Here is a 17684-nt window from a genome sequence, read left to right as displayed (position 1 = left end):
GAAGTTCAACCGTCACGTGCCGGCCTTATCAATTATGCCGGCATTTTCCGGTGCGATAGGCAAAGTAGTATATAAGCCGCCTCCTTCCCTCTTTTCCTCATCCGTTTCCTTCCGCTCGAAGCAGAACAGCAACGATGGTCGCTATTATTCAGAAGCCTGCTCCTACCTTCACCGCCGCCGCCGTTGAGGACGGCCTCATGAAGGACATCTCCTTGAAGGATTACCTCGGGCAGTGGTGCGTTTTCGAGCGTCTTTCATGAGGGAACGAAGCTGATGTTTTGCGATCGCGTTTTCCAGGGTTGTCCTCCTCTTCTACCCCATGGACTTCACCTTCGTCTGCCCGACGGAGATCCTTGCATTCAACGATGCGTTGAACGACTTCAAGCAGATCAACACCCAGGTTCTTGGTGCGTCCCCCATTCCGATCCTCACGAATCTTCCACTCATCTTCCTCCACAGGCCTCTCTACCGACTCGCAGTATGCGCACTTTGCGTGGGCGCAGCTCGAGCGCAAGGCTGGTGGCCTTGGCCCCGATCTCAAGATCCCCCTCGTCGCGGACCGCAGCATGCAGATCTCGCGCGACTACGGCGTGCTGATCGAGGACGCGGGTGTCGCGCTCCGTGGCCTCTTCATCATCGACCCGAAGGGCATCCTTCGGTGCGTACTCCCATCCCCCTCCTCCTGTTCGTCTAAGCTGACTTTGCCGCAGTCAGATCACCGTGAACGACCTCCCGGTCGGCCGCTCGGTCGAGGAGACGATCCGCCTCGTCAAGGCATTCCAGTTCACCGACGAGTACGGTGAGGTCTGCCCCGCCAACTGGCACGAGGGCGGCAAGACGATCAAGCCGACGCCGACCGACAAGCTCGAGTACTTCTCGACCGCGGAGGCGGACGCGGCGAAGAAGCAGCGCACTGCGTAAACGTCGCTTGATCCACGCTGCGATCGACGATGCCTGCCATGACTGACGACTTGCGACGACGGAGGGGATAGAAGAAGGATCTAGAAATGTGCTATTAGATTTACTAGAGGGCGCTCTTGTTTGTAGAGGTTGTATCAATGCCTTTCGCTCTCGACGCTTTTCGTGTGTGACAGCATCAGACCCCAGTCCAGTCCAGCGTTCGAGGTAGTCGAGGTGCAGAAAGGCTTGGCGGACTGCGATGGTTACGGGATATGTATTCTCTGCGATCGAGCTCTCGTCACCTTCACTTCCAGCGAGGAGATCCTTACTGACCACTCCCTTTACAGACCTTTCAAGAGGAGGAACCTAGGAAGAACCTTTGTATCTTCCGTGAGACTCCCCGCGGGGCGCATGCGTGCCGACTCCAACGCAGTGATTCGGGGGCGCGTCCGTCGCGCGTGGCAGCTTCCGACGCGCTTGGGCATCCCTGCAAACGCATCACGTTGGCTTCCCGCACCTCTAACACGCGGCGTGGCAGCGGGTATAAAGCCCGCCCCGCAGCCCCCGCGCATTCTTCCCTCCCCTCATCCCCCCATCCGTTGGTCGCTTCCCCAAACGACCGTCTTATTTGCTGAACCAACCTCGACGAGCCCTTGTCATTCCTTTTCAATCGCTCGTGATACCTCGCACCCCGTCGCTGTCTACGACTCGCCAACTCGCTCAGCCCAACGCACCGTGATCTGACCGTGCCCGCTTTCGACGAATCGCCTTTACCCAGTCTCGCCACATCGCTTTCGAGCCACCGCCTTCGGTCAGAACCCCCCAAGTCAATCCACGCTTCCCCAAACACCCAACATGGCCCCCTTCACCACCCTTGCCTCCCTCCTCACCCTCGCGCTCGTTGCGGGCGTTCAGGCTCAGTCCGCCTCTGCCTCCGCTGCGCAGTCCTCCGCCCCCGCGCTGGGCTCGTCGTCCGTGCCGGCCCAGTCCTCCGCGGTGGCGTCGGTTACGTCTGCCGCCGCCTCTGCTGCGCAGCCTTCAGCCTCTGCTGGCGCTGGACCGGACACGTCCTGCGACGCCCACGGCTGCTTCAAGCAGATCGAACTCTCGGATGGCACCCCGCTCGAGCTCACTCAGAGCGTCAAGTACAACACAAGTGGCGTTAACTTCACGTTGGCCTGCGCGTGAGTGGCTATACTCTTCGTTGACGCAGTGAAGAGGGCAAGGGGAACTAGCGAAACTAACAACTCTTTCAGATACGTCCACGAAGGTTCCAGCGGACCGAGCGCGATCAAGCTTTTCGACCCCGCCCAGCTCGAGGCTGCCGGAGCCGCCGCGCTCGCTGGCTTCGCTCGTGACGAGAAGGCCATCTTCGCGCGCGAGGACTCGGCGTACATCGCCAGGGATTTCCCGGTGCTCTCCCGCAAGGCGCAGGGTACGGGGTACGCGTGCTACTACGTGCGTCATTGTCCATTTCGGGATGAATGGATGGAAGACTGACGTTGTGGTGACGGCTTTGCAGAACGACACGCACGACCTCGTCGCGCACGACAAGGAGGGGACGACGGAGGAGGATGCGTGCCCGGAGGTGATGCTGTGTTAGGCGAGGAAGTTGGCGATGTACTTGCCGCGGACGCTGTTGTGTAGGGCGTAGCACGAGATCGGCGCGGACCTAGCGAACCAACCTGCCGTGGACCTGTGATCGGCGCGTACCTACTGCCTAGCGCCGTGAGATGTAGCTCGTAGACCTTGCTCGTGACGAGCACGACGGACTCAATACCATTCTTTCTCTTACGGACACCCTCGGCTGTGAGCAGGCGACTTGAACCTTGTGGTGAGGTGGCGACAACAAACCCTTCTATTTCGCTCTCAACCCCTCCATCCTATGTGTTGGCTTATCATCTCGTTTTCACTATCATGAAGAGATATTCCATCTACAAGGAGCGCGAAACGGCGAGTACGGACCATGTCTCCCGACGGCGCGCCCGGCGCGCTCTGATCGCCGACTGTGATGAAGGGAACATGACTCTGGGGAAGCTGGGGAAGACATCCATTCGCTGCAACTCTGTTCTGTTCATGACCGGCGCTGGACGTCGTACGCGTCGACGCTGCCCGTATAGGCACTGGGCGCTTACGCGCTGTGCCCCCCGGACACCCCGCGGGGTGTCAGAAGTCCTCCAAACGGCGATCAGGAATGGCGTCGCGATATACTTTGCCTTTCCCCCTCATCAACGGCGCTATTCGCGAGCTTGCTCGACGCCCTCGCGCTCAAATTTCCCTCTACGAAGCTCTTCATCTACGCCTCGACGAGCTCTACACACGGACGAGGGCGCTTAGCGGGACGCGCTTCTTTCATCACCGACGTCTCCCCATCGAGGACAAAGGGCGGAGGGAATACCAGCGACGACGAATCCGACGCGACAGACGAGCAGGGCCGACACTAGAGGGACAAGAGAATGCCTGCGCAGCCTGCGATAGCCTCCATCCAGCAGAATGGCGAGGATTCGGACTCGGGACTATCGTCTTTGACGGATAGCGAGTCGGAGTACGAGCTTGAACGATCGCCGACCCCGCCGCCTCCCAAGAAGAAAGCCGCGCCAAGGAAGAGCTCGGGGCAGGTGTCCGCGAAAGGTGCAGCGGGAAGGACGGCGAAGGCGGGACCCAAGTCGGTGCAGGCTCGAGCAGCCGCCGCGGCAGCGGCGAATGTGGTGCGCGATCAGCCAGAGCGATGCAAGGCGGGGCGCTGACCTTTGCGTGTAGGCTTCGACCTCTACGGCTCCAGCGCCTGTGAAGGAGGAGGACGAGGAGGAGACGCCAGCCGAGGCCATCCCGAAGGTGTCCCCCAAGACGAAGCGCACGCGCGCGTCAACGACGCAGGCGACGGCCACCAGCCGTGCCAAGTCCACCAAGAACGAGAAGAAGATTGTCCCCATGTTTGACAGAAAGCGGCGGACGGAGAACATGTCTGTCGCAGACATTTACAGTGCGTATGCGCGCCAGCGTCAAAAAATCTCGATACTGACTGCCTATATGCTGCAGGACTGGTCACGAAAGGGATCATCAACCTCGATGCGGAGTATCAACGAGGTGCGTCTCGCCCTGCACTCACCATCCCTCATACAAGTGCTTATATGCGCATATATAGAGGTCGTATGGACAGTGGATAAGCAGAGCTCGCTCATCGACTCCATCATGCAAAACATACACATACCGCCGCTCATCTTCTGTGCGTAGTGCTCCCTTTCCCATCCTCCTGCCATCTCTAATGACCTGCCGCCAGCGATGAAGAACGACAACGACATCATGACATGCATGGATGGCAAGCAGCGTATCACGTCTATCAAGAGGTGAGCAGGGGATCCTACCGTTGCATGCTTCAATGCTGATCAACATTGTTCGTTGACGCAGATTCATGGACGGCGAGGTATGTTCTTCTTCACGGATACATCATGTCGGGGTCCTGACAGTCTGCTAGATTCCCTGTATGCGCATCCTCCCCTCACTCGCGCATCTCAACCCTGACATGCAACGGTTTTCACAGTGAAGGACTCGTGAGTGTACCTCCGTCACACTCATGATGATGTGTACTGATCATTCGGCGTAGCCGATCGGGCAAGCGATACTGGTTCTGCGGCAACCCGAAGACAAAGACCTCAACCAGGCAACAGATTGACGAGGACAGTAGGGAGCGCTTTATGCGAACCCAGATTGTGCTCGTCTATTACGACAACATCACCATCGAGCAAGAGCGAGAGATTTTTGGGGTACGTATGCGCATACACCTGGCCCTGCCGACGACTTACGCAGTGCCCAGCGCGTGCAAAATGGTGTTGCGCTCACACCGGCAGGTAAGAGTGAAATATACTGGTTCTTTTCGCGGCAAGCACGTACTCACTTCCTCTTCCACGTAGAACGCATGCGCGCGATCAACAGTCCCCCAGCCGGGGTGGTTCGCGCCGCAGAGGCCCATATACGGGACGTACTCAACCATGCGCCCATCACTGCATTCATGCAGGCCGACGGAGAGCGCTTCTATACCATCGCGCAGCTCGCCATGCTTGTATGCAACGCGAAGGCGGATGCGCCAGACACGACACGGACGGAGCGATGGCTCAACGGCACCAGCGTCGCGCGGGTGCCTCACTTCTGGCGCGCGTTCAACATGCTGCTGATCATCGCGCTGGAGGAGACGGGCGATACGGAGGGTTGGACATCTGCCAGCGACTGGGCGCCCCCTAGCGGCGCAGAGATTGTCATGGCGGGCTACCTCGCGTACCACTGGCGTGAGCGCGAGGTCGCGCATGTTATTGCAGGCGTGCGCGCGCTGTGGGCGCAGGTCCGCGCGGCGCACGCGGGGCCGAAGGGGAAGGTCAAGCTCTCGGAGGCCGTGTACAAGAAGATGAAGGATTTCGCGAAGGCGTCCCCGCGCTCGACCACGTCCGGCTGGACGTGGGGAGGTCTGGGTCCTAATGCGGGCCCAAGGGCAGGAGATAAGGTGACCGCCGCAGTGCCGGAGCAGGCGATGGGGTTGGAGGAGCTGAGGGCGTTTGTAGCAGGACTGGGCGGAGCGGCGCAAGTTTCGGTTGCGCCTGTGACGACCGCGCTGCCACCTGCCCCCATTCCGCAAGCGACAGGCAAGCGGAAAGAGGCGCCGACGAATGAGGGCGAGCGGTCGACTAAGCGCGCCCCCGTTGTGGAGCCTCTTCCAACCGTGTTGATCCCGTTAGGACGGAAGCGGAAGAACGAGGAGGACGAAGCGGCGAGGCCAGCAAAGAAGCGGGCGGGCGAAGCGGGAGTTGCAAGTATTACCGCGAGCGTAAGCTGGAGCTCAACGACGTTGAAAGCCACCGCGTCATGCCAGCAGGCGGTCCAGTCGGCAGGCGCGGGTTCGTCCGGACCCTCAACGCACCGCGCTGCGCCTTCCACTCAGAAAACCTCTCCGAAGAGGGCGACGACGTTCGCGCCTCTTTCGAAGACGGTCGCGGCGAAGAATGGGAAGAGCAAGGCGGCCACGACCATCAAGCCGCGGAAGTCGTCCGCCAATACGCCCGTTGTTGGACAGGGAGTGGGACAGGGCAATGCGATGGCGACGAATCAGGCGTCGACACCGTCGGGAGGCGCTTCGGGTTCAACTATGTCGACAGCGCAGGGGAACGCGGCCAGCTCGCCTTACGACAACACGCCCATACCTATGGCGTCTCTTCCTCATTTCCAGAGGATCAGCGCGTCGGGACCTATTGACAATGTCCTCTCGCCCTCGCTGGCGCGCATGTCGCGCAAGTCTAGTATGGATAGTACAGCGTCTTCGTCGGCACCTCCACCTGCCTCCGCACCGCCTACCTCTTCGTCCTACTCGTCTTCCTCCCGGCCAGCCGAATCCTCTCTCCCCACACCGCCATCCACGACCTCATCTCTACCGCCCGCGAGCGCGTCACTACCACCGAAGCCCGACTTGTCCGGCCAGCTCCCGCGCCCGCCCACGCTCCCGCAGCGGTCGGGCCGCGGCGGGCGTGGTCGCCTCATGGAGAACCTGCAAACGCAGTTCGGTGCGCCATCGCCCACAGGGACGAATCCGTCGTTGCTGGGTTGGGGCGCTTCTGTAGGAGGTGCGAGATCGCCGCTCAACGCGTCTTCGCCCGTTTTGGGACCGGGCTCATCGGCGTGGGGCGACCGGCGCACCACCGACCCGCGTATGCGAGGGTCGGCGAGTAACTCGCCTGTCATTCCGCCGCCGCCAGGACAGCGTTGAGGTGCGAGTGGTACGTTTGTACGTTGTGCTCGCGCAGCGCGGCCCCTGGACCAGCACAACTCGAATACTGTCGATTCACATAGATATTACCCTCGCTCTCTTGCGTAATTATAAGTTATCGTTGTCTTGCATATTTTCTGAGCTTTACAATATTCAATCACTAGACTACTGTCATTTCCACATTGTTTTTCGTCTGGCGAAAATCACATTCTGACCGATGTGTTCCTTTCAAACGTCCTCGTCCGACTCATCACTTCCCCTATCAGTCACCTCAAAGAGCTCCAGCGCCACGACAGGTACGATTGCGCAGAGACATGGCTCCTCCCGAGACGCCACCATCTTCTGCAAGGCGTCGTTGAGCTTCTGATCCGTCCCTTCGTCCCGCGCGACCCTCAGAGCAGACAGGTTGGGCAACAACGGTGGTTCTTCTGCAGCACAAGTCAACCGCTGAAGCACAGGTTCCGACATCAGAAGGAAGGTATCGCCCTCGACCTCTCGCACGCGCAACTCTTCCAGCTTGCGGAAGCGCTCCAGGCAACGAATGAATGCTTGGGGATCGTCCGGAGCGACGCTGTCCAGGTCAAGTCGCTTCGGATTCGGAAGCGGATGATTCGAGAGAAAGTCGAGCAGGTAAGGGACGGGGCTATAGCTGAGGTCGCCCATGTTTCGCAACGTCAGCTCCTCGAGGGCTGGAGCGAGGATGTACCTGAACATCCCTTGGGCAGCGTCAGCAGCGAGGGTGAGGTGTCGCAAGGCGGTGAAGAGTATCGGATTTCCGATCAAGTTGTTGTCACTATACATGTAGCTGCTACTTTCGATGTCGAGGTGCAAGTCCACCAGGGAGAGTCGACAGCTGTCCAGCGCGTGCAGGAGCGGCTGAGTCGGCGGTCCGCCGCCGGCATCGTGGGCGCTGTCCACATGCAGCTCGAACGAGTGGAGGTCGGTCAGAGTTGGGAAGTGGATCTTGTGCCAGTGCGCATTGACCGGCCACGACTGGAGGAGATGAATCACAAGACACCTGAGAGACGGCGATTTCTGCATGAATTCGAATGGGCGCAGGTCCTTCTGCACGGAATCAAGTGGTTGCAGGCCTTTATTTCCTGTGGGCCCCTGCAAGTGGATCTCTGCAGTTGCGAGGACGGGCAAGTCGACGATAGGCTGTTGCTCAAGGGCAAGACATGCCGTATGAACATCGATGGACGTCCACCGCGAGGCGTGCGGGCGTAGCTCCCGAAAGAGCTTGGTAAGCGCTATGGGTTCTGAGACAGCTTGGATGTGGAGCGGCAGAGCTTTGGCGAGTGCGACCTGAGCTGGATAGCTGAGGCCTACATTCCGTGGCCGCGCCGAGGAGACGTAGGACCACAACTCGGGTTCGCCCAACGCGATGAGGCGCCACCGGAGGCAGACGCATGCTATGGTGTCCGCGATGACCGTCGCGCGCCGGAATGGCTCGACGTCTTCGATAGCGTGGTACATGACGAGCAGGAAGAGCTCCGCAGGAAGGCGCCACACTGGGGAGGCGATTGAGCGGTTGATCGCAATCTGCGTCGTCACCCTGTCGCGCAGGGCAGTCGCCGCGCTGCCGGAGGTTTTAGCGCTAAGCAGGGAGTCGGACAGCTTTGAAGAGATCTCCATGAGTTCCTCGCACTCCTCCGGCGAGGGTACGAAGCCAGCTCGCTGAAGGTCGAGGCTGGCGAGGCACGAGGCGCGTTGTAGAAGCGCGTCGTTCGACATGGTCCAAATTTCTGCAGGAGACGATGAGCAGCACTTACAGAACCAACGTCCCGGACATACGCAAAAGACACCGCGGGCCTGAGAACAGAGATTCTCGATGAGGTGATCAGGGTAGGAGGTAAGTGGAAAATCCTCAATCAACCCGTACTGAAAGGCGGTTAATCTCCAAACCATCAGACTCAGATCGATCACATGGTGGGCTTCCACTTCGCAAACTTCCGGACGCTCGTCCAACTATCATTGTCTTCTTGCGGACGCATTGCAAGGGATTCTGCAACTAAAAATGTTTTGAAAGAAACTACCAAGTCCATATGGAGTGGAGTGGAGTGGATTACCCGAGCGGTCCCTTAAGGAACATACGGGGTGCCCGTACTACGACATACAGTGCTGAAGTACGCGCTACGGAGCCGAACGACACACAGAATTACCATTGTAGCAAACCCAACCCGAGTTCGGCCGCCTCCTGGTCTCTCCCGCAAGCCGTGAGTCACAATCCTCCATCCTGGTTACCTTTCCCATCCGAAGCAGCCACCCACGCGCATGTGGGCAGCGAGACAGCGTGATGCCTGCCGAATAGCTGTAAAAGATCTTGAATGTAAACTCCCCCAGTGTATCGCATGCCGTCGGGTGCGCGCAGAGCGCGTGAATCCACGCCACCGGATACTGAGAGCACCCGCGAATAGGGGGGTCGACATCGGCGACGCTATCCCAGAAGCGCATACACAGGGCGACTAAGTCAGCCCGGGAGTTGCAGCTGTCTTCGATGCCATCTCCGCAAAGCCACGCAGGCGCCCTCCAGACGCGCTTGAGACCATCCGCCACGCACGTGTAGGAGCGGGTGCTCCCCGGTGACGATGGCGGTGACCGCCGTGCCGTGATGCGGCATAGCGACGTTGAGGTAGGCGCAGCCTTGGTGAGGTCCATCTCTTTCCATCAAGTCACACGTGCGCCACGACGCCAATGACCAGCATCGCGGGAGGCATGAGGAGTGGGGTACGTTGAGCTGTCTAGCAGCAGGTCGTTGTAAAATGGTTGGGCGAGGATGGGTTGTTGACGGATGGGTTGGTATACCAGTGATGGTGAATGGAATAATGCACATTGAATTTGGATAGCCCTACGTTCCTTCGCAGGGAGTTGGGCTGTACGTGCTCGAGCCTGTGTGAAGGGACCGAGACCGTGCATACCCAGAAGGCCCGGGAAGCCATATGTACTCATAAAGGGGCTGGGGGGGATGCTGGTGGCGTGCTATGGGCACTGTCACCACACATTCTCATCTGCCGCAGATGCGATCCCCAGTCGAAGCTCCCCACGCTCGACGTCGCCGTAAATCGGGCGTGATTGATTCCGGCAAGCAACGCTTGCGCATCGCAATGCTCGACCACTGTTGTCGCGCGCATCCGCGGTGTCCGCGGACGCCCGACGGTATAGATGCTGGCACCAGGAGCGTCGAGAATGACACTCCGAGCGTGCTCGTCGACGGCAGCTATGTGGAATGGGGGAGGGATTGGCGGCATGACGGCGCATTCGGAGCGCCAGGGGAAAGTACTGCTGCCCCTTATATTATAGGGGCGGGGTGGCACCGATGCATTCGCAGTCGTACAGGACGTTCTTCAGTGTAAAGCATCCAGGGGGGCGCACTGAGGGCACCATCGAGTGGGTAGGAATGCGAGCAATGTTGCTGCGGCGGCGTAGGCTGGACGTGGGGGCAGATCGGCCCCTGATCAAAGCCCCTCCCCGAGTGCGAGGACGCCGCCGACGAGCATGTGTAGTTGCCGATCACATTCATGGGTAGCTGCTCACGCATCCAGTGCTCTGAACACCGTTACTGTGCGGTTTTGCAGTGTCTATTCCCCGTCCGACGGTCTTCGACCATGTCGAACGCTTAGACCATGATGGTGGTAAAAGGCAACTATGTATAGGTATCGTGTCACATAAGCCAGTGGTGGTAGGCCAGTCACCATAGTTGTTGTCCGTCTTGCCTACTCATGGATAGGTCCATGTTAAGCCGTCAGCTCGTACTGTTGCCTTCCGAACGCGACAGGCGCCATTATCCGGGTGCAGTAAGTTATCAAGGCTAGGCCTCGCGTGCGTCGGCCATTCATCTCCCTGGTGAGGCTGACGGACTTGTCGCTGCGCGTCTCCCCCGCGGTCGATCGCATCCACGGTGAGCTCGAGCGGGTAGCGCGAAATGTCGTCCAGGGCACTGCTGTAACACAGGTCATACCAATCCTTGGACGTGATCTTGCAGCCCAGATCGACGTTGGCGACGCCGTAGCGGGTCAGGGCGCGGAGGGAGTACCAGGGCGCGGGGACCTCGGCGCGTGAGCCGCGGAACGAGATGCGCTTGCCCGCGAGCGCCGCGATGAGCCGGCTCCTGCCCCCGACGCGGGCGAGGAAGTCGCCTTCTGCCTCTCGCTCGTTGTCACCGAGGGCACGTATAGGGCGCGTGGGAGGAAATTCCATTTTGAGGTGGTCCCAGCCAGGTATGAATAGCAGGTTCTCGACAAGGAAGTCGATTGCCGAGTATTCCACCTCAATGTCCATAGCGCAGGCAACAGATAGTTCGACCGTGATCCCTGGAGGGACTTTCCTGATGGCCTCCTCAATCCTCCCGACGAGGATGTCGATGCCGCTGTGTAAAGGGAGTGTATCGTTGGAAGTGTAGTTTTGGCTGGCAAAGCAATGATAGTCCCAAAGGATGCAAATAATCCTGCAAGTCCCTGTTTCGCCGGGGGGCGGAAGATAGTACCAGGGCTCGGGTATCCTGTATTTGATCCAGTAGCTGCGCTGAAACCGCGGCATGTCAAAGCAGGTGGGGCGTGTGCGGAATTGGTGGCAAGGCGAGGTCGCGAGAGTGCGCAGAGAGCGGTGTTAACGAGTTGAATAGAGACGCGCAAGATGGAGAATAAGAGTGTCTTGCGCGGATACGCCCCGAGTTCGACTGGGTGAAGGTGGATCCGAAAGTCGCACAGAGTCGAGTATGGAGCAAGAAGTTGAGTTGCTCTGGACTTATATAGGCGAGGGGAGTAACGTCAAGGAGGTACATACACATCCGTGCATGAGCTATGACAAAAGTCAGCCATAAGGGGTAAACCTGGGGCGCTCAGATCAGCGGGGACAAAGTGAATATCGCCGAACAAAGAACCATGCTTAACGGATGGAGAAGTAATAAAGGCATCGAAGTAGATAGAGATGCGTACCTGAACCGTTCTTGTTGATGAGAGGAGCGCGAACGTACGCGCGATGCTTGCATACTGCGAGGGCACCGCCGACGAGAAATGCCTCGAACGGACAACATACAACGTCAGCGTTGCAGTGTTTTATCTACACATGCCATTAGAGGGTGTCATAGGAAAGTGTCTTCCGATGCACCAAGAACATACGCCTTTGTTGCATGCAGCAGTCTACCGACTGTATGATGCATCAGCGTGAGCCTTCCACTTCAGCCAAAAGAAGTGGGCCTTAATTTACCATAAGATGTGTTGAACGGCCGACCGATACGATGCAGGACTCCGCAAGCCATTAGGAATTTTTCTTGTCGAGCAAAGATCAACGGCAGGGCCCGGAATGAGGCGAGTACGGTGACGCGGAGAGCGGGCCGGGCTCGGCTCACGGAGATGATGAAGAAGATTCCCACGAGGTTACTCTGTAACGAAGTCTCGATTGAAAACCTTGCCCTCCTCCCTTGGAGGAGGGCCCTTTTATACCTACAGCTGTAAGTAGTCATAACTAGTCACGGAGTATATATACGAGTCATAAGAAACCAGGAGAACCTCAAGGAACTCCAAAGGAAATACCCCCGCGAGGGGTGAAGGCAGAGCACGTGGCGTCGGCTAAGGCCGAGGCGTCACATACCCCCCTCCAGCGCCTTCTAAGGCGCTCTGTAAGTACAGTAGCAACCAGTAAGTAGCACGTATGTATAGAATAGAAACGAGTCTTTGTTTTTGTATATATTTCGAACCTTTTCTGTAAGTAACTTTCGAGCCGTTGTTCTGATGATCTCTAGTAAGTAGTAAGTAACTACTGGTTCCCCTTGCCCTCGCGCCGCTTGGCACGGTTCGCCTCGAAGGCCTGCTGGCGGCGGGCGTTCGACAAGCGCCCCTGCATCGCCTCGATGGCCGTCACCTCACGAAGGAGGAGCTCCTCGTTGGTGGGCTCGGGCACCTTGCCCTCCACCTCGTCCATGTAGCGATGCGCGGCCGCTCCGCTGCTGATGTCGAGGATCTGACGCACCCAGAAGGTCCGATCAATGCGCTGCTCGTCGGGGATGGGTCGGACTTTGCCGGTCGCGAGGTCGATCGGGCACATGTGCTTGCCGAAGTCGGCGCGCTGGAGGATTTCCACGAACTCGGCATAGCCGGACGGGACCTCAACAACGTCGTGGCGGATTCCAGTAGCAGTGATGCCGTCGCTGAAGCGCATGTACTCGACGAGGATGGTGAGTGGGATGCGGTAACTGAAGAGGTATTCTTCAGGGTCGTTGCGCGCGTAGATAGGGATGACGAGGCGGCGTCCGCGGATCTCCCACGTCATGGGAACGATGCGGCGGTGGGCGAATTGGGCCGGGCCACGTGGCTTGGCGCGGCCGAGGAGGAAGCCGTCGTCCTCGGAGGCGCGCTTGGCGGGCGTCGTCTCAGCGGCGGCGGACGGAGGCGCGGTCTTATCCGCACCAGCGTCGGCGGCGGCGTTGACGCGCGGGATGGGTTGCTTCATGACGTCGGAGCGCGCGGCTTCCTGCTGGCGGATGCGGTCGGCGATGATACCGGCATTGTACTTGGCGCGGGCGGCCTCCTTTGCGCGGAGCGCGGCGGCGGTGTCGACAGGCGGCTCGCTGTCGATGAGAGTGGAGGCGGCAGAGCCGGCGGCGTCGAGGACGGACGACATCGTCTTGGGCGCGGGTGCCGGCGGGGCGGCCTCGGAACTGGGTGGGTCGACATCCATCGGTTGGACCGAGTCCGCCTTGTTGCCATTTTTGATCGCCGGCGCCGTTTTGGCCTTGGTGTGGGAACGGGTACCGACACGGTTGACGTTGGGCGAAGGGGAAGGAGAGTTGGGAAGCGGAGGTAAGGTAGAAGTATCCATAGTATGTATGTAGAGAGAGGAAGAGGAAATGGAGTTGGTTTGGCATACTGACTGTCCATCCCTTTTAAGGGGATCCCAGCTAAGCCCATTACCCGATTCGTCGTGAATCTCGCCATCGGGAACACGAGGCTCGATCGTGAGTTCGAGATTCCCTACATACAATTGGATATCCCCGGGGTCTGGTTCAGATCCAGCCGGGAGATCACCCGCTTTGTCAACGCCAAGCGCCTCAAGGTACTGCTTGACCTTCTCGAGGGTGGCAACATTCTTGATCGGGATCCAGGACATGTCGCCTGGCTTCCACTTCACCTTGAGTACTGCATCAGCACCCTTGCCGTGATGTCCCACAATCTCCTCAATTGCCCATTCTTTCTCCCAGGCACCGAAGTCGGCCACCTGAGTCTCAAGGCGGCCCGGAAATAGCCGATCATCATTGGGAATATGAATTCTCAATAGAGACGCGTGGAAGCGCGGGTGTATTCCCCGCTGCTTCAACTCCTTCGGGAGATCAAGAAGGAAGGCCTCATTGCCTAGATCCTTCAGGATGCGGTATGGTCCAATGAACTTGGGAAGTAGCTTACGAACGCGGCCCTTCGGGAAGTTCATGTTGGCAGTTGAGACATATACTAGATCGTTCTCGGCAAAAGGCGCGCGGATGCGGCGTCGATTGGCATCACGTGTCTGCTTGACACGCGCGGCGAGCACTGCGTCATGAGCCTGCATGATGGCCTGCTTGACGCGGCGCGCATAAGTCCGCACCCCGGGATATTCCGTCGTGGGTGCGTCCTCCCAGATCATGGCGCGGGGCATGCGACCAGTATTCAGGAAGAACGGTGCATACCCCGTGCTCTCCGAGCGCACGGAGTTGATCGCAAACTCAACCGCCGGCAATTTCAGGACCCAGTCCGATTGAGCGGGCTCGACGCATTCGCGTATCATCTGGACAACTGTCCGATTGGCCCGTTCAGTTGATCCGTCGGTCTGCGGATGGTATGCAGTTGACATGCGCAGCTCCGTTCCGATCAACTTGTGCAGGTGAGTCCAGAATATGCTCGTGAAGAGCGAATCCCGGTCACTGACTATGTACTTGGGGAGCCCATGTAGCTTATAGACTTCCGCAAAGATAATGTATGCCAGAGTCTTGGCAGTCACATTAGTACGCGTCGGAATAAGATGTACCATGCCGGTCAGCAGGCAGATCACGACGAGAAGGTAATTGAAGGTCCCATTGTGATTCTCGCTCTCGGGAAAGGGACCCGTGAAGTCTATCCCGATAGCTTCCCAAGGCGTGCCAGGCACCGGCAGGGGATTCAATAGCCCGTACGGCTTGTGATTGCTGGGCTTATTCCAAGCGCACGTGGTGCATGATGCGATGAACTTCTGCACATCAGGCACCAGCGTCTTCCACCACACCTGATCACGGAGCACGGGGATAACCTTAGCGGCACCGAGATGCGCGAGTAAGGTGTGTGCTTCCTGAATAATGAGTCCTCGCACGGAGCGACCACTTTCCTTGATGTTCGGAATGCACAGCAGACGACGAGAGTCCTGCTTCAGGAAGATGAGTCCGTCAACCACCTCAAAGTTTCGGAAGTGACTGGGTTCTTCCAATATCTTGGCAAAGAACGGATCGTCCTGATACTTATCCCGGATCAAATCTTCAATGCGTACACCCCGTGTGTGATTGGGTATAGCCGTCAAGATAGGTTCCGTGAGGCTAGGAGGTGCGATATCATTATCTTCGTCACCTTCCGCGCCGACCGAGGTCGAGACACGTGTTTCCTCTGCTGAGGCTGGTGTCTCGCCTGTCGGGTGTTCTGGTTCGGATTCCGACATCTGGACAGCACTAGGTATGTCTATATTCGCATCCTCTGTGATTGGGCTGCCGACGTCGGGCGACGACGGGCTGTCTTCGACAGCGCGCGAGTGCGCGTTCTCTCGGGTACCCGAGGGGTACTCGGAAGATGCCGAATGTGATGTTCCGCTGACATCACCTCGCGTGGCTTGATCGGAAGCAAACGCGTGATGAGCTGGCAGCGCGTTCTGCGCTGCTTCCTTCTCACTCATCTCGTCTTCAAACGCGTTCGGGTCACTTGCAAAAGGTTCGACCGGGTCGTCTCCCCCCTCCAGACGCGTCGCGCGTCTATCAGAATCGCCATCCGCCGCGTGATCGCCCACAATCAAGCGGACGGATCCTTTCTTCGCAGCGAGTCGGCGAACCCAGTCGTTGAAGGCCTTCGTCGAGCCTTTCGGACGACCGCGACCACGGCGTGGAGCTGCGTCGTCCCCGCCTTCTGGCGCAATTGCCAGGGCGCCAAGCTCGGTCACAAGCGGCCGAGTAATGTCCATACCGTCGTAATCGACAGAGCCATCCTCATCAAAGGATGTATATTCAGAGGGAGAGCGCAGTGTTCCAGGTGCGTCGCCCTCGTATATGCGTGATAGTGCATCAGCTAACACGTTATCCACGCCCGGCAGGTACACGACTTCGAAGTCAAACTCGCCCAACTTCTCAAGCCAGCGCGCTTGCCGCCCCGAAAGGTTTGGCTGCCGCAGAAGATGGACGAGACCACGATGGTCAGTCACCCACGTAAAGTGGAATCCCTGAAGTAAGTCGCGATGTCGCTGCATTGATTCCACGCCAGCTAACATCTCAATCTCATGTACAGGATAATTCTGCTGAGTCGTGCTCAGCTTCGCGGAGAAGAGCGCGATTACCGTTCCGGTACGCCAATCCTCCCCTTCAACGACTACTCCTGACAAAGACGACTTAGAGCCGTCGGTCAGAAGCCAAACGCGCGAAGTGGGCTTGCCATCCGGCCCGAGGGTGATGCCTCGGCGTGAGACGCGCTTGCTCGCGCTCACCAGCCGCTTGCAATCCTCAAACGCGCGCTGCTGCGTGAATCCCCACTCCCATCGGTGAGTTTCGCCGCACAAATCGTGCAAAATGCCCAGGGGCGCGGCGATCTCGGCGACATTGTCGGCGAGCCAGCCCACCGCGCCACAAAATGCGCGAACTAACTTCTTGTTCGTAGGCACCGGCCACTTCGCGACCTCGTCAACGCGGGCAGGATCGACACGAATGCCGTTCGCATCAACGATTCGCCCAAGTACGCGCACTTCAGGCTCGAGGAAGTGCAGCTTATTAACACCCAGATAGAACTTCTCGCGCGCCAGCACCTCAAGCACGGTTTTGACAGCGCGAACATGCTCTTCGAGCGTGTCCGTGTATATGACAATATCGTCAAGGTACACGTCCATGAAGACACCTAGGTAAGGGCGAAAAATATGCGTCATTATTGCCTGACACGTCGCGACAGCATTGCAGTCGCCCTGGAGCATAACCTTGCTCTTCACGTTACCATCAGGCGTCGCCATGATGTTAACGTCTTCGTACTCAGGTAAGACACGTATTTGCTCATAGTGGTCTTTCCCGTCGAGAATTGACCAATATTTCGCAGCGGCGACGCGACGCAAGATCGCGTTCTGGTCGGGGAGCGGGGACGACAACTTGCGCGTGTTGTCGTTGCGCTCGCGCAGGTCTACAACAGTACGTAGCTTCGTCTTCTCGCGCTGATTCTTCGCGATGAGAAGCATGGGCACCGTGTTCGTGGCGGTGGTGAATTCCCACCGCCCCGAGCGCATATATGCGTCGCGTTTCTCATTCCATTGCTCACGAAAGATTGCAGGGCAATTCGAGCGACGGAACGGGTACCGACGGTCGGGGTCTATGATGGGAATCGTGTGATTAATCGCACGCAAGGGCGGGAGCTCAGTCTCCGCGATGGTCTTGCACAAAGGTAAGGCCATTTCGACTAGATGCTTCCGAATAGCTTCTAACTCGTCCGAGCCAGGCTCGGGCTCTACGTTCGCCATGAACAAGTCGTCGACGTGTGGCCCCTCAAGCGGCAGCGCCTCAACGCTCCCAATGAGGATCTTCGGCGGGTTGATGGAGAACGAGATGGAATGCTGGTACAGGAACGGAGTCCCGAGGACGACGTCGTAAGTCGCGAGGTTCAAGACGTCAAAGACGCGCTGCTCGTGTATAGCTGACCATTCAAAATCTACAGACGTATGAAAATTACATTTCGAGCGCGACCCGCTCACTGCCATCGTCATGGACACCTGGCCATCGTGCTCAATGAGCGGAAGGCGCAGTTGAGTAGCGAGAGCCGAGCTCACGAGATCTACTGACGAACCAGAGTCTACTAACGCCGTG

The 17684-nt window shown here is 58.5% G+C and overlaps 9 protein-coding genes across 9 annotated transcripts; 3 read left to right on the top strand and 6 right to left on the bottom strand.

Annotated features, from left to right (window-relative positions):
- The first annotated feature begins 86 nt into the window (after nt 1-86).
- SCHCODRAFT_02646106 (thioredoxin-like protein) lies at nt 87-1078 on the top strand. Its single transcript, XM_050346483.1, has 4 exons — nt 87-235; nt 298-407; nt 460-658; nt 711-1078. Exons 1-4 carry the CDS (start codon nt 135-137, stop codon nt 919-921), a joined length of 621 nt encoding a protein of 206 aa, XP_050196861.1. The 5' UTR covers nt 87-134; the 3' UTR covers nt 922-1078.
- Nucleotides 1023-1705, bottom strand: SCHCODRAFT_02179456 (uncharacterized protein). The gene has a single exon (XM_050341989.1). The coding sequence runs from the start codon at nt 1470-1472 to the stop codon at nt 1242-1244; it is 231 nt and encodes a 76-aa protein (XP_050196860.1). The 5' UTR covers nt 1473-1705; the 3' UTR covers nt 1023-1241.
- On the top strand, nt 1370-2698 carry SCHCODRAFT_02646103 (uncharacterized protein). The gene is made up of 3 exons (XM_050346482.1): nt 1370-2084; nt 2157-2358; nt 2423-2698. Exons 1-3 carry the CDS (start codon nt 1756-1758, stop codon nt 2501-2503), a joined length of 612 nt encoding a protein of 203 aa, XP_050196859.1. The 5' UTR covers nt 1370-1755; the 3' UTR covers nt 2504-2698.
- Nucleotides 2699-3356: 658 nt separating this feature from the next.
- Nucleotides 3357-6649, top strand: SCHCODRAFT_02707388 (uncharacterized protein; the record flags this gene model as incomplete). The annotated part of the gene is made up of 11 exons (XM_050347025.1): nt 3357-3608; nt 3661-3883; nt 3940-3987; nt 4046-4126; nt 4181-4247; nt 4309-4324; nt 4376-4382; nt 4442-4451; nt 4505-4664; nt 4715-4748; nt 4812-6649. 11 exons carry the CDS (start codon nt 3357-3359, stop codon nt 6647-6649), a joined length of 2736 nt encoding a protein of 911 aa, XP_050196858.1.
- Nucleotides 6650-6671: 22 nt separating this feature from the next.
- Nucleotides 6672-8506, bottom strand: SCHCODRAFT_02646098 (uncharacterized protein). The gene is made up of 2 exons (XM_050346481.1): nt 8444-8506; nt 6672-8394 (listed from the first exon to the last, which is right to left on the bottom strand). The coding sequence occupies exon 2, from the start codon at nt 8381-8383 to the stop codon at nt 6878-6880; it is 1506 nt and encodes a 501-aa protein (XP_050196857.1). The 5' UTR covers nt 8384-8394; nt 8444-8506; the 3' UTR covers nt 6672-6877.
- A 331-nt stretch (nt 8507-8837) lies between these two features.
- On the bottom strand, nt 8838-9332 carry SCHCODRAFT_02723361 (uncharacterized protein; the record flags this gene model as incomplete). The annotated part of the gene is made up of 1 exon (XM_050347091.1): nt 8838-9332. A coding segment is annotated over exon 1 (470 nt), but the record flags the coding sequence as incomplete, so codon positions are not given.
- A 321-nt stretch (nt 9333-9653) lies between these two features.
- Nucleotides 9654-10293, bottom strand: SCHCODRAFT_02694375 (uncharacterized protein; the record flags this gene model as incomplete). Its single annotated transcript, XM_050346867.1, has 3 exons — nt 9984-10293; nt 9841-9931; nt 9654-9814 (listed from the first exon to the last, which is right to left on the bottom strand). Exons 1-3 carry the CDS (start codon nt 10185-10187, stop codon nt 9654-9656), a joined length of 456 nt encoding a protein of 151 aa, XP_050196855.1. The 5' UTR covers nt 10188-10293.
- SCHCODRAFT_02558989 (uncharacterized protein) lies at nt 10279-11185 on the bottom strand (the record flags this gene model as incomplete). The annotated part of the gene is made up of 1 exon (XM_050343742.1): nt 10279-11185. The coding sequence occupies one exon, from the start codon at nt 11183-11185 to the stop codon at nt 10367-10369; it is 819 nt and encodes a 272-aa protein (XP_050196854.1). The 3' UTR covers nt 10279-10366.
- On the bottom strand, nt 11175-11446 carry SCHCODRAFT_02646094 (uncharacterized protein). Its single transcript, XM_050346480.1, has one exon. The coding sequence runs from the start codon at nt 11433-11435 to the stop codon at nt 11187-11189; it is 249 nt and encodes an 82-aa protein (XP_050196853.1). The 5' UTR covers nt 11436-11446; the 3' UTR covers nt 11175-11186.
- Nucleotides 11447-17684: the final 6238 nt, after the last annotated feature.

Source organism: Schizophyllum commune, assembly GCF_000143185.2.
Source record: "Schizophyllum commune H4-8 unplaced genomic scaffold SCHCOscaffold_22, whole genome shotgun sequence".
Lineage (NCBI taxonomy): Eukaryota > Fungi > Basidiomycota > Agaricomycetes > Agaricales > Schizophyllaceae > Schizophyllum > Schizophyllum commune.
This window is presented reverse-complemented; position numbering and strand designations above follow the sequence as displayed.